This window comes from Rhododendron vialii, chromosome 11a (genome assembly GCF_030253575.1).
Source record: "Rhododendron vialii isolate Sample 1 chromosome 11a, ASM3025357v1".
NCBI classification, from domain to species: domain Eukaryota; kingdom Viridiplantae; phylum Streptophyta; class Magnoliopsida; order Ericales; family Ericaceae; genus Rhododendron; species Rhododendron vialii.
This window is the reverse complement of record NC_080567.1, coordinates 31,677,991-31,692,367: the sequence shown is the minus strand read 5'-3', so window position 1 is coordinate 31,692,367 and position 14,377 is coordinate 31,677,991. Positions and strand designations below refer to the sequence as shown.

At 38.4% G+C, this 14,377-nt stretch overlaps 1 protein-coding gene across 2 annotated transcripts; it reads right to left on the bottom strand.

Annotated features, from left to right (window-relative positions):
• Nucleotides 1-812: 812 nt before the first annotated feature.
• LOC131308913 (2-carboxy-1,4-naphthoquinone phytyltransferase, chloroplastic-like) lies at nucleotides 813-5,778 on the bottom strand. Of its 2 annotated transcripts, none has more exons than XM_058335959.1 (12): nucleotides 5,671-5,778; nucleotides 4,945-5,206; nucleotides 4,213-4,316; nucleotides 3,954-4,025; nucleotides 3,701-3,839; nucleotides 2,465-2,571; nucleotides 2,286-2,376; nucleotides 2,151-2,189; nucleotides 1,951-2,061; nucleotides 1,773-1,838; nucleotides 1,357-1,506; nucleotides 813-1,203 (listed from the first exon to the last, which is right to left on the bottom strand). In XM_058335959.1, the coding sequence occupies exons 1-11, from the start codon at nucleotides 5,757-5,759 to the stop codon at nucleotides 1,390-1,392; spliced, it is 1,197 nt and encodes a 398-aa protein (XP_058191942.1). In that variant the 5' UTR covers nucleotides 5,760-5,778; the 3' UTR covers nucleotides 813-1,203; nucleotides 1,357-1,389. The 2 variants fall into 2 exon arrangements, with proteins under 2 accessions (XP_058191942.1, XP_058191943.1); XM_058335960.1 differs by having other exon boundaries at nucleotides 4,945-5,196; nucleotides 5,661-5,776.
• Between the last annotated feature and the right edge of the window lie 8,599 nt (nucleotides 5,779-14,377).

Genomic DNA, 14,377 nt, shown 5'->3' with positions numbered 1-14,377 from the left:
AGACCGCGTGGCATGCATCCATCCATCCAATGGTACATCCAATTTTTTCCCTACTGGTCATGTATTATCAATATGATTGTGACATAACGAAATAGATACGGACTATTAAGTAAGAAACTTGATGACATTTGATTTTTTCGCCAGACTGTCATTTTTACATGTAGGGACTTACTGCCATTCCGAATAATTATGAATATGTAAGTCCGTTTTGGATCGCGTTGACTGTTTTGCCCTTGATATGTGACACATGAAAAAGGATCCATATATCCCGGTTGCCGTCTATAAGAGCTAGTAGACGCATTGAACCTTTAACCAACCAAAACAAAGAGTCTAATGACACCAAGAAGTTCATCAATTGGATAAGTACTGTGTCTCCTCTGGAAAGATCCGAAGGAGCAATCGGACTTAGAGCAGACCGGCTTCCTCCCGTATGTGCCAAGGCCGTGCTTCCTTCAATTCTTTAGGACCTAGAGTTCTGATAGGACAGGCTTGCAGTTAAGGGCATGGGTATGGTCCATAAGTTTCATGACTACTACTCTTTCTGCGGGACGCTTAGAACCGGCTTTACCAAACACTTTTCTGGTTCAGTTGATGACAATAGTCGATCTCAAAGGGTAAATATTATGTGGGTCAGGCATATTGTAGTAGTGGTAAAAAAGATTATGCAAGCATAATGTGGAAAGTCATTAGTGCAGGAACTAAAGCAATGCACATCTCTCTCTCTCTCTCCAAAAGATGCAAACAACATTGTGTCTCAAAAGTGCCAACACAGGTTATCAATCCTGCAAGGAAAGATAACAAAACACTAGACAATCCTGTAAAGTGATTTCAACAAGGTTGAAAAATGTAGGAGTATCTGGACCCCAAGTCTCAGTTATATCCTCCAATACATCGAATGTGGATACTGGAGTGATTGTTGAGCAAAAAAATGGTAGGAAACATAACTAGTACCCATATAATCAAATTTCCAAGTAGAGACTGTAGAGTGTTGTCCTTTAACCTAGAAGCAGAAAGTAAACCTCGAATTCTCATCCATCTATGAAGGGTTTCGTCATTCAAAATTTTGGAGCGCAAGTGTCGGCTTCTCTTTGGGAAATACATCCAAAATACCATAACGTTAAGAATCAGTAGCTCCTCATTCAGGATTCGTAGAAAAATGTCAACTTGAACTATCTCTTGGGTTGAGCAGCTTAGGCATACAACCTGTGCGCGCATACCCAAATAAAAAACAGTAAAAATACCCAAAATGCATCATTTACTGGTTTGGTACTGGGACAAAGTTGTCCTAATTTTTGGAGATTTATAGTGACCAGTAGAAGTAAAGCTTTTCTAATGACATTCACTCTGGTTTCTCACCTGGTAAAACTTTCAATCCATGTATCCGGAAAATCACAGGGATCTCTCAACGATCATTCTGGATGCTACCAGCCCAGCTGTCAAAGCAGCTCCAAATAAAGCTTGCAACCTCACACAGTAATACTTCGCCATAAAGATCTTTGTTGTGTCCTACAAGAATGAAGTCCCAACACCATTATAAAGAAGAAAATTGATTCTGCTATGAAAGAACAAGAAGCTGTGTCCATAACCATATAATTTGTAGTTCCACAGTTCTTTCATGGTTTCATTCAGAGTTTGCCCCAGAGGCGCTCTTTGGTTGCGTTGAGAAGCAAAAATGATCCTTTTATTTGTTTACTTAACATTTTTTCAACAACACAGCATTGTAGTAATTCAAACCACTCCTAAGATTTGATGCTTAGTATGTCACTACTCACTTCGTGGTTCTCCTCAACAAAGCTGACCACTAGTTTTCCCAAGGGCAAGGTCAGGGAACAGAGAAACTGAAACACAGCAATGATCATATTTAGAATAGTAAGGGGCTAGGGGATCATATAACCACTAAATTAAGCATTTTTTGTACTGAACAATACCCTGCGAAATGAGAGAACTTACCATGCAAGCAAAAGGAAGAGCTCTGCTAAGACCAAGGATAAGCAAAAGTGAATATAGGGTCACCACACCCACTTTTACCACTGTTGAACCGGCTTCTGTGCCAAGCCTAACCTGAACACAGGTAACAATTCAAAAATTTCAAACAGTGAACAAAAATTACATGCGGATTTGTTTCTCAGTTTCAACGCAGGGGTAATTACCAGAGGGGACATTTTTCCGACAGCTCTATCTCCTTTTACCTGAGTTGTACATCACTTAGTTACCTGATACAAAGATGGCCTGAAGATGTGGATATACTGAAGGGGGGAGAGGAAAACAGAAGAAAAAAATGTTACCTGATGAAAGTGACTACAGAAGAGGATTAGGGTTGTGGTGAGGCCAACAAGGAGTGATGCAGAAAGGATTGTGCCAGTTATGGGAAGCTCACTGTATCAATCACCCAAAATCAACTCACAAAAGGTTTGTGACCTGAAATCTAAGATTATCAAGTAATATGTAGCTACAAGCCTACAACCTTGTGCTGCTCTGCAGTAAGTAAAAAGCAGTCGTAGCAAACGGGCCAAATGCTGTGAAGCACAGGGGTTCCCCAAATCCTTGATAACTCAACCGAAATGGTGGGCACTGCAACAATGACAGTTTCAAACTGGTAAAACACAAAACGGGTCTCTTCCATTACCAAAACCTGATGGGTATTTTCACCAAGCAAAATGATGGCAATGACTCCTTGGAAGCACTCGTAGTTGTTGCTCGTAGGACTACTAAAAGATGTTATAATGACGTGGCTTGAGAGTCCTCTTAAGGATATTCAAATAGGAGACATTCATTTTTTCTTTTTAAATTTGGTCAAACGAAAACTTGGAGACATTGATTTGTGTACAAAACCATTAAGTCATAGAAATTTTCATTACATTGTGAGGAACTTTGTGTAGTTCATGTTTTGACCAGAAGAGTGTCACAAAACCAGAAGCTTAAAGTACAAATCCCATCAGTACCATTAGAAATATATGGAGAAGAGTCAAGTTTACAAGAAATAGATCTTGCTAGGATAGTTAGTGATGGGTTTACCCCACAGTATACCCAACACAAATCCGGCAGTATACCCATTTCGGATAACGAAGGTCTTCTGGAAAAGATGGGGGGGGGGGGGGGGGGGGGGAGGGAGGATTGTACCATTAGGGTGCAAAGGCAAGGATAGGCTGTGATGTTGGTATCAGACTATCAGGCTGTGATGAACGGACAAGGACACCGACACGGGGACATGGGAATTCTAAAAAAATGAGGACACGGACACGGTGGGGGACACGCCACATGTATATTTATTTATATTTTTTTTCAATTTTTTCCAAGTTTAAATGAGAACAAAACAAAAAAATCCATAGTTGCAATACCATTCAAACAAAACAAGACATCCATAAGTTCACTACAACCCTATTGAAAAATTACAGTTTGGCCCCCAAAATTTTTACAAAATTGCAATTTAACCCCCAATTTTTTTAAAAAATTACACTTTGACCCCACCGTGTCCTCATCGGTGTCCCTCTCAAAAAATTAATTTAAATTATGGGACATGCCACGTGGCGTGTCCCATACGTGTCCCCGTGTCCGACACTACAATACGTCGACCTCTAGAGGTGTCGGTGCTTCATAGCTATCAGGCATAAGATAAATGGAGAAAGGACTGAGTGATATATATTTTCAGCAATCCTAACATTGTCACCTATTAACCAGCTCCAGCAGGGATGTTTAGTACCTGATATATATAACCACAAGTGATTGCACAAGCCAGTAATAACATCGAACGCACATTTCCAGCCCCCACAGAAACCCAAGCCAGTCCCACAAAACCCAGAGCAAGTAACATACAGGCAGCAAGTAGAGTTCCCGTCCGGCTTCGAAAAATGCAATACATGACACAGTTAGCCAAATAGTTTCTCCGTAAATCGAGACAAATCATAACTAGAAGTCGTTTAGTATAGAAATATGAAACTTTCCAACAGCCCTACCTGCCAACCATATTTACAACTGACTCTTTTTTGGTCGTATCTGCACCAGTATCATAATCATAAACGTCGTTGCTGCACAAATTATGGGAAAAGAAAACTAAAGTGAAAAATAATTCTGGTATGAAGATGTCAACAGTTGTTGATGATGCCTTGTTGACATGTTAGCACTTAGCAAATAGCAAACATTCAGGGAGGGAGGGAACCCAATAAATAGCAAGACATCATAGACTGAACTACATGAAATGATATGGCATCTGACATTAAATTTAACCAAGCAATGACGAGAACTGAAGAAGCCAAGAGCACAAAATAACGTTTGGCTGAGTACAGGCCAGTCTGCAAATAAGCAGCTGCACTTCCAACCTGTTATGGTACAAACAATAGAGAATGAAGCAAAAACATTACACGTGTCATTCAGATTGTGGGTGGAAAACCATGTGAGGTTAAGAGAATACTGATTTGAAGAGTTTCCGTTCAAGATACTAAGCTATTTGGCAAAAATTAACACGGTAAAATGACTAACATGCTGAATTTAATGCTTGAAAATGATGATTTTGCTATCTACCACAAGAAAGCAGCCATGTCCAATGTGCTTTCTAGGAAAAGCAATGTAGAAGAACGCACAAGGGGGCAATCATTATCCATTAGTCAATTCAAACTTTGACCAACTATAAAATGTGTTCTCTCCCAATCAATCACTAGCGTCCGACCAATGTGAATTGCAGCTGATTCTTGGCCTTAAAATCCCTAGTAAAGACTTCTCGTTCTATTTTTCTATAGAAAGAGATTCATTCTATAAAGGTTTCAGAAGATATTGAGCATAAATGAGAAGATTGGTTGCGGAGAAAAACAAAGATAGATTCGTATTCACAAGCGTCCAACCAATGTGAATTGCAGCACTAGTTCGTCACAAACTTAAATCTATATGATAACATCAAATAAGCTTCTTTCTTGTTTCGTCAACACTATCAAGTGTTAGAAAGAAACTCACAGTGAGAGGAACCAGGGCAACAGAGTAAATTGGTAGTTTGATCGCCCTCCATATCAAGGTTGCTCTTGAAATGTACTCCTCCGTCTTCAATTCAGAAGTAGTTTGAAGATGTTCTTCTCCATTCTTGAAGGAAGTGCACCTACATTGACGCCACCGCGTTGCCAGTCGTCTTTTATGAGTTCTATTCAGACAGCTTTCTGTTTTGTGGTGACAAGAAGATGACCTTTGGACAACATACGACGAAGGGACTCTGTGACAATGCCTGAGAAGAAAAATATGCATTCCAGAAAGTAAGGTCATATGTTAATTACAAAATATATGCTATGACAGGACAGATTGGAAATTCAAACGTCATAACAAAAACACCTATTGAGATTGAATTTCTCCAGACATTATGCAACCAAACAAACAATCAAATGGCAATGGAAATACTTTCCGTTTGACCAAAAAAAAAAATGGCAACGGAAATTAACCTCATGCTTGTAGATGACATGAAGCAAATTCCCTAATTTATTGTGGATTCCAAAAGCATCCCATAGGTATAAAGCTTAACTATCTATAAACCAGTTAGTCATAGTAAAGCTTAGTTCTCTATTGAAGTACGCATCCTAAAAACTGTAAAAAAGGGCCAAACAAAGATAATAGATGCTTAAAGTGGCCGTGTTTCACCATTGACATCCGAATCCATGTCTTGTAAGAATTGGCATACAAGCGAGTGAAACTTGCCTTGCATTGTTGTTCTGATTCAAAAGGTAATGGCCAAGTTTCTTTTGACCAGATCCAATGCTTATTAGGTTACAGAATGTAGATGCCATTGGTAGCCCTCTGAATGCATAGTACCTACAACGAATGTAAGATCAATGCTCAGTCCTATGCACGGAGAGTGAATACCAACCACATCAATCAAACCGACTATGGAGTAAATTATCAACAACGAGATAAAATAGAGGGAAAAAACTACCCTTAAATGCTCCTAAACCAAGAAAAAAAGCGAGAAAATTCCAAGAGAAAATTCCAAGAAATCATTTACACGTCCAAATTTACAAGTAAACTGGAGTAATTAATTTAGACACAGAATATGAAATGATAAAATGCTAGAGACACCAGCATTTAGTCTGTGTTTGAGACCTTTATTTGTAGAGGGATTTATGGAGGGTAAATGAAAGACACTTAGTCTATGTTTGACACCTTTATTTGTAGAGGGATTTATGGAGGGTAAATGAAAGACACTGAACAATAAAGGCTTTGTTCGTTTGCCATTTTAGTTTTGTTTTCCAATCATTACCCTAATTCTTTCTCCAATCATTACCCTATTTTTCCAATTATAACTTTCACATCTCTCTCTATCTCTCTCCAATCATTATTCTATTTCTCTCTCCATCCACTACCAAAACTAAACTAAACTAAACTAAACTCTCAACCAAATACAACCAAAAGAAGTTGATGACCTAAACGAGGGAATTAGTCCGCAAAAATTACATCTGCATGAATTAGGGTCGTGAGTATTGACCTCAGCACGAAAGATAAGTCAGCCCACAAATTTTGGGCCTGATGCGAGCTTGCCCGTTTTTGCAATTAAGTATCGTTTGGGCTTTCAAAACTTCGACCGGTTCAATTAATTATAAAATTGGACTTACACGTGTTCTACATCATAAAATATTTAATCTGAACTCAAAAAAATTCAATAAAAATAAACCAAAAAACGAACCAATAACCTAAAAACATGAAACGCAAATCCTCCCCGCTTCTATTACGCCTACATGTCAACATTTCGTTGGAGGTCCAAACGCACTGGATAAGACTAGCTGGAGAAGATCAGACGCATTTCTTAAACGAAGACATGCGCATGCTCTGTTTCTATGCACCCATCTATCTCGAGAGAGAGAGAGTAGGCTAATACAAGTACCCACTCATCTTCTCCATAGAAATATAAAGTGTGCAATTTAGCAGTAATTGTACTGTTATGTTTCTTCTTGCAATCTTCTTTTGTATATTTCAGGTGAAGTATGTAATTGTATCAATGGGACTCATAAAACTAAGCTGTATTAATTGCTTGTGGTTGAATGCATCATTACGGGGACAAAAAGGAGGAAATGGGTTCTTTGATTCTCAAACTATTGCCACTGCAACAAACATTTGAAAAATCTAAGTTACTACCTTGCTAATAACAAACTCTGTAATAGTCTTATGAGCAATATCTCAGAATTCACGCCAAGAACACACTTAGGTACTAGGAGAAAGGAGGTTGAGAGTTCAACTCATCTTCTAAGGTGCTAATCTAACTATTCTAACAATATTGACTTTCCCCAATTAAAAAAAAAATTTATTTTGGAAGAGAAGAGAAGAGAAAAGTTTCTATCAGGCTGCATTGCTCTAAGGCTGTGTTTGGATTATGAATTTATGGGCGGTTCTTCTATAAAGGGAAAGGAACCGACGAGGATCGAATAAAAGAGCTTCTTCTCTTCATCAATTAACTTCTTTTATTGTTCAATGTCTTTCATTTACCCTCCATAAATCCCTCTACAAATAAAGGTCTCAAACACAGGTCTCAAACACAAATAAATCCCTCTACAAATAAAGGTCTCAAACACAGACTAAGTGTCTTTCATTTACCCTCCATCTCCATAAATCCCTCTACAAATAAAGGTCTCAAACACAAACTATGCTGGTGTCTCTAGCATTTTACCATTTCATATTCTGTGTCTAAATTAATTACTCCAGTTTACTTGTAAATTTGGACGTGTAAATGATTTCTTGAAATTTTCTCGCTTTCTTTCTTGGTTTAGGAGCATTTAAGGGTATTTTTTTTTCCACTATTTTATCTCGCTGTTGATAATTTACTCCATAGTTGGTTTGATAGATGTGGTTGGTATTCACTCTCCGTGCATAACACTGAACATTGATCTTACATTCACTCTCCGTCCATAGGGATTAGTCGTAAGTTAACTAATCCAAAACCAGATTCAGAGAGAAAAAACCAGATTCGGAGGGAGAGACCTTCAAATCGAGCAGTAATGGAGCCCTAATCTTCAGTAATCGAGCCCTAAGAATGCAGAAAATGTCGTACCATGTAAGTTGCAAAACCTTAACACGAAAAATACAGATTCGAAGCCAGAGAGGGAGAGGGAATGAGATAAATACCTTCAATCGTTCTCTTCGTCGTCGTCGTCCTCTTCTTCTTCGTCGATTTGAAGAAAAAAAAAAAACCCAGTTGATTTCTTAGTCGATTTGAAGGAAAAAAAAACAGAGAGAGAGAGAGAGAGAGAGGGAAAGATAGAGAGAAACCTTGCTCTTAGTGGATTTCTTCTTCTCCAGTCGTCTTCGTCGTCGTCGAAGGTATTTCTCCAGTCGTCGTCGTCTTCGTCGAAGGTATTTCTCTCTCCAGTCAAGCGTGTTTTGGAAGCTGGAAAAGAAATAGGAGGATCCGCGCGTGGGTAAACCTGGTATGACCCGAAACCATTTTACCCGACCCATGGGCGATTTTGACCCGCGAGATCTCTTTTAAAATCCTAGCCGTTGGATGAGATCCAACGGCTCAAAAAAGAAATCCGCACTTTGCTTGGATGCGGACGTCTACATTAGAAGCTTTCTGGTATACAGTATATACTGTATACAATATATATGGGCACTGTTATTTTTTGAAATGTATTCAGATTGCTAAATATTTAATATATATATATATATATGGCCCTGTTATTTTTTGAAATGTATTCAGATTGCTAAATATTTAGTTGGTTGAGTGATTGAGAGAAAAAAAATTGATTAATTATATATTTGGTTATTTGATTCATTGCAATATGTTGGTGGCGGCAAGTGTATTGATTTTGTTGCATCTTGATTCTAAGTTATATTTTCATCTTCGCCTTCATTAGGTTGAAAGTTGAAGTCAACGAAAATATACACGTGCCTGTGTTTTCGCATTGAAGTTAATTTTCTTATTTAACACAATTTTCTATAGTACATAACACAAGGGTGTAGGGCTCATCCATATTTAACAAAAGACAAGTTATTGCAATGCATGATTATTTTGATCTAATGGTTTAGATTCATTCTCCTTCTTTGAGTAAAACGCTCACATTTTTTGCACATATTAAACAATTGTCGTGTGTATTTATTTATACCTAACAACTGTACATTAATGTCTTTATGATTTTTAAAAAAAGAGAGAGAAGAATACCAAAAAATTTCAAATTCTGTTCTAATTTGAAGAATATACATATAAAGGAGCATTCCGGGGACACAAAAAAGACACTCCATCTCAACCATTGAAGCCAATGGCTAAGATTAGAAGTTCACAAAAAATTACTACTGGCCGCAAAGAATTACTCCTAGTCCCAAAAAATTACTCCTGGCCGCGATTAATTACCCGTGCCTGCATTGACTTGCACTTGCCCACATCTAATTGCACTTAGCTGCTATGAATTGCACTTGGCCGCATCGAATTGCACTTAGCCCTTTCGAATTACTTTTGGCTGCATCAAATTGCACTTGGCCGCAATTATTTGTGGATTGCGGCCAAGTGTAATTCTGCGCGGTCAAGTGCAATTCGATGCGACCAAGAGCAATTCTTTGACGCCAAGAGTAATTCGTAGTGGCCAAGAGTAATTCTTCGCGGCTAAGAGAAATTCTTTGCGGCAGGAGTAATTCGATGTGGCCAGCAGTAATATTTTGAGATCATGAGTAAGAAGTAATTTTTTGCGGTCAATAATAATTCTTTGCGTCAGATTCTTTTTCTTTTCAACTAATAGGTATGAGAACAAAATTGTTGTTCAATATAACTTGAGCTATTGGTTTAGATGATTTAGAGTTTCTGTCTGAGATTGAAGATTATAAGTTTTTTGTTGGAGCCTTTTGGGTAGATAGAGTTTCAAACTCTACTCCTTACTTGTTTATATGTAATCTTTGAAACTATTTTGTTTTTCTATTTTTTTAGGTCAATTAAGAAAACAATTGCGATAGGAGTGCCACTTTTGAATGAATGAACTTTTAAAAAATTGAATTCGAGTTGAAATCCCATATAATTATATACATTCTTAATATTTCTGATGCACCATACATGTGACTAGAAAATATCTTCTCTTAGAATCACAAAACAAAACAGAACACTCTAGAATGGTATAGAATGTGATACGCACTTGGGTTTTCCATGTAGAAAACAATGCCAAAGGCTGGTGGGTCCTATTCATTTTGAGGAATTTGAGGTAGCTAGGGCTCCTTGCGCCCTAGCTAGGAAGTCATGTCCATGACAATGGACGTTCCCCTGCAATGGGCCAAATTGTCGACGGCTGCCTGGTCCGAGCTATTGATAAAAGAGACAGCTAGTGACACGCCTCAAGTTGAAAAGAAGCAAAGAAACAATTCAAGTATGTTTTGCCAAGAAAAAAAAATACTGATTCCAGTGATCAGGTGTCTCGCGTTTATTGGTATAATCTCTAAGTTATCGAGGATGTTCCGTAGATGGATTGAGGCACATCGGGGATTCAAGAGCAGAGCCTTTGACTCAAATTTTTAGTGGCAAGCATAATGTATGGTCTTGTGATTTAAGGTAAGAACTTGCAGCGATTGAGAGCTTGAGGCGAGAGCAGAGCGTTGTAATTTTCTTTGTGCAATAGTAAAATGCCCTTCTCTTTCTCCGATGGACGTAACTCGTAAGCACAAGTTTGATTGTCCTTATCTGGTGTTTTACAACCGTGATACCATATTGGTACGAGAAAATCTTTTTCACGGTTCCGTCGTGAATGGCTGTTTACGGCGCTAGTCGTAGCCATCCATTGGACCGTCAAAATGTTAATGATTAAATTTTTTCTCGAAAAAGTTTCATTTAAATCCGAACCATCCAATATCGAAACGGACGGCCGGAATCACATGTAGCCATGAATAATACTGTAAGTTTCTATCGGTACTATCGTTTTTGTAAGTCAAACAAGTACCATACGTGTCCCATCGTCTTATTAGTCTACAAAAGTCTACCCAGAATTTATATTCCGAACCAACCACAGTACGAACAAAAGGAGAGGAATTCAAACTCTCTCCAACACCTCACCCACCTCCAAGAAAATTTTTTAGGTTGTGGTTGTGACTCACTATCTTTCTGCATCGCACATTTATGCGGGACTCAGTTATAAGTATCTGAATCTTACATACTTAGTAATGTAGGGTAGAAAATGGTGTTGGAGCATTGCGTATTGGTGCTCCAAGACCAATGAATAATGACTTCCTCGCGAAAAACGTGGCCGATTGATTTAGGGCCCTGTTCCGCTTTCTCCCAAAATCTTTTTTTTTTTTCAAAAAGAAGATAATTTCAAAATCAAATTTAACAAAAATAAAAAATAATTTTGCAATTTTTTTGTACCATTTAAAAGATCTCAATGAGATCTATTAAACAAAATCTATATTGGTAATAAAATTATTTGCGTAAATACATAATTTTTTAGCTTTAAATTACCTTCTATTTTAAAAAGAAGGTTTTTCCAGAAACTGGAACACAACCTTATACCCACAAAACTCCTGCAAATATATCTCAAATTGGAACATTAATTTTCATTCAGAGTGATAAATGGCAGCCAAAAGTAATATAGAATCCATTGCTTTAAAACTTGTTTCCGAGGAATCTCTCTTTTCCCTGGTAGCTATTTGTACACCTGTAACATCAGTTTGGAAAATTTTGGTTTTTGATGCATCAGCGAGAAAAACGTTTGGGCCAAGGCTTGCCATCTTGTTACCCTCGCACGGCTTGCTCTTATGACGCATGTGTCTTTCATTGACGGATACAAGATCTGTGCTACACGAGTCGCAAATCTAACTAGTTGTTAGAGCGTTGTGGGTCAGCACTCCACCTATGGGCTGCGATGTATGCCTAACTATTTCTCGTCGCGACCCGATTGAAATCTTTGTAATTTTCATCCTAGTGAAAATAAATACATAACTCATGTAAATGGTATTTTTGATTTCTTGTCTACACTGTGAAGACTAGATCTTGTCGGAATTGTCAAAACGGAAGGTTCAAAAATACCATTTAGATGCACCTTGGAATTTTTATTGAAAACAACTGATATTTTGACGTTATTCTGAAGACGGCAAAATTTAGCGTGAACTCGCCCTCGATCTGTAAATTATGTTGTCAGCAAATCAACAAAATCGTGCTTTCAATCCTTTTAGTATTTTCTAACAACAATACTATGGAGATCACATTTGGTGACCCAGTTAGCATACTGTGTGAGTTGTCATTCCCGAATTGTAAGGAAAATGTGGGTGGGGCACATTTCATTGTATTCCACCCATGCACAAAAGACATAAAGGTTATCCGATACTCTAGAGCAATGCTCTTGAGCACAAAATAATTTTTTCTTATGACAATTCGCAATGTATCCAAAAACATAGTCACCATAGCATTATTGATTCCCTAAATCCTGTGTGAATTATGTTCTGCAGATTTCTAAAATTTCTAAAGACGAACTTCCTTCCTAGGTGGTGTTACCAACTAAAATTAAAACTGAGTATATGCTATTCTATTTATCCTCCAGTAACCTAGGAAGTAATGGGAAATTTCTCTTTGATGTTCTGCATGTACGCACTTCCTTTCCAAAGCTAAGTCTATATAAACTCTGCGCGCCATCTCAAAGCCACAAGCAACTCTCTCTCTCTCTCTCTCTCTCTCTCTCTCTCTCTCTCTCTCTCTCTCTCTCTCTCTCTCTCTCTCTCTCTCCATATATAGCCCCTCTACATCTTGTGAATACACCTAGCTATGGCTTCCCTTCATCAATCCATGGAACCATATGTTGCTGACTCTCAACTGAACTCAACCTCATCAGCCACACATAGTAGCCTCGAAATGAAAATTAACCCACTAGAGATGGAAACCACTCCAATGCCAAACCATGGAGAAGCAGCTCATCAGGTTGTTGGAGTTGGACCTCCGTGGAATGCCGACAACGGCATTTCCTTGACGTGGGAAGATTTATGGGTGACAGTTCCGGATGCTAAGGGTAGCCGGAGACCCATCATTCAGGGCCTCACGGGCTATGCTCAGCCCGGTGAGGTGAGGTCTTCGTCATAATGAGCCCTTCCGGCTGCGGCAAGTCCACTCTTCTTGATGCCTTAGTAGGTACTAAACAATCAGTTAAGAGTGCAAATTTTGATAAATTAGTAAATAATTAAGGAACTGTTTGTTGAAATCTGCTGATAAACTGCAGGGAGATTGAGAGCCAACACTAGACAGTATGGTGATATCATAGTTTTTAATATCGGCCGGTACGAACCATATCGGCCGGTTCGTACCGAAATTTGAGAGTTCCGGTTCGAATATAGGCCGGTATAACGGGGAGACTGAAAATCACAGGTGAACCGGCCGATTCCCGATACGTATCGGTATGTAACGGATTTGTGAACCGGTTCGGCCAAAAAAAAAAAACAGAGCTCCTTCTACAGAGCATCAAACATCAACTCCTTCCACTTTTCACTGCTTTTTCCCTAAAATTTTGGATCTTGTCTTGGAAAATAAGTAAATAACACAGCAATTGAAAGTTGAAACCCAAATCCGATCATTACCTGCCGTGGCTTTCTTATCTTCTCTTCTATCTTCATTCTTTCACAAATTTCTTTCTTCAACAAGTCACTCTTCAACATATTTCAAGAAAGGAAAAAAATTCCAAAAAAATAGTTTAAGATTCTTGAGAAACGGATGGTATTGATTGCTGATGCAGAGCATTTGGTGCTCAATTGCTGATTTGGTGAAGTAAGCGGAAAGAGGAGAAGAAATGAATGGTTGTACATAGAACTTTGAAGGTATTTCTTTCCCCTGATACTTTGATTTGGGGTTTTTTTTGTTTGTGGGGGGGGGGGGGGGGGGGGGGGGGGGGGGGGAGAGAGAGAGCCGCGGCTACCAATTTTGCGTGGCTCAAGAGTAATAGATTTTCTATATTCTCTTCTCTTGTTGATTTTGCGTGGCACGACTCACGAGAGTAAAAGTTACAAAACCAATTTCTTTATTCACCACCTCTGTCAAGGACCGGAGCGGGGAGGAGAGAGAGCCGCGGCTACCAATTTTGCGTGGCTCAAGAGTAATAGATTTTCTATATTCTCTTCTATTGTTGATTTTGCATGGCACGACTCACGAGAGTAAAAGTTACAAAACCAATTTCTTTATTCACCACCTCTGTCAAGGACCGGAGCAACTATTATATAATTTTTTTTAAAAAAAAGTAGTTTAGTACGTTAGTGACTTATGAATGTGCGGGGCAAAATTATGTATGACTTAAAAGCTATGAGCTTGAAACTAGTTGTGGCTAGCGATTATGTAATGTAAAACCTCTATGGTGTGTTTATTTTAATGTCTTCATCTTATTTTTGATATTTATGTCAATTATATCGAAACTCATAATGTTGCATTTTTCTCATATTTGTAAAATCTTATTGACTTGCGGGTTTTGATAAA

What these genes read in the sequence shown, in the direction of transcription:
- LOC131308913 (XM_058335959.1), bottom strand. Translation starts at nt 5,759, where the DNA reads ATGGCATCTACATTCTGTAACCTAATAAGCATTGGATCTGGTCAAAAG. An exon ending in GTTGTAAATATGGTTGGCAG is followed by an intron (nt 3,840 to 3,953) that starts GTAGGGCTGTTG and finishes CATTTTTCGAAG; the next exon opens with CCGGACGGGAACTCTACTTG. An exon ending in TTGTTGAGGAGAACCACGAA is followed by an intron (nt 1,507 to 1,772) that starts GTGAGTAGTGAC and finishes TCATTCTTGTAG; the next exon opens with GACACAACAAAGATCTTTAT.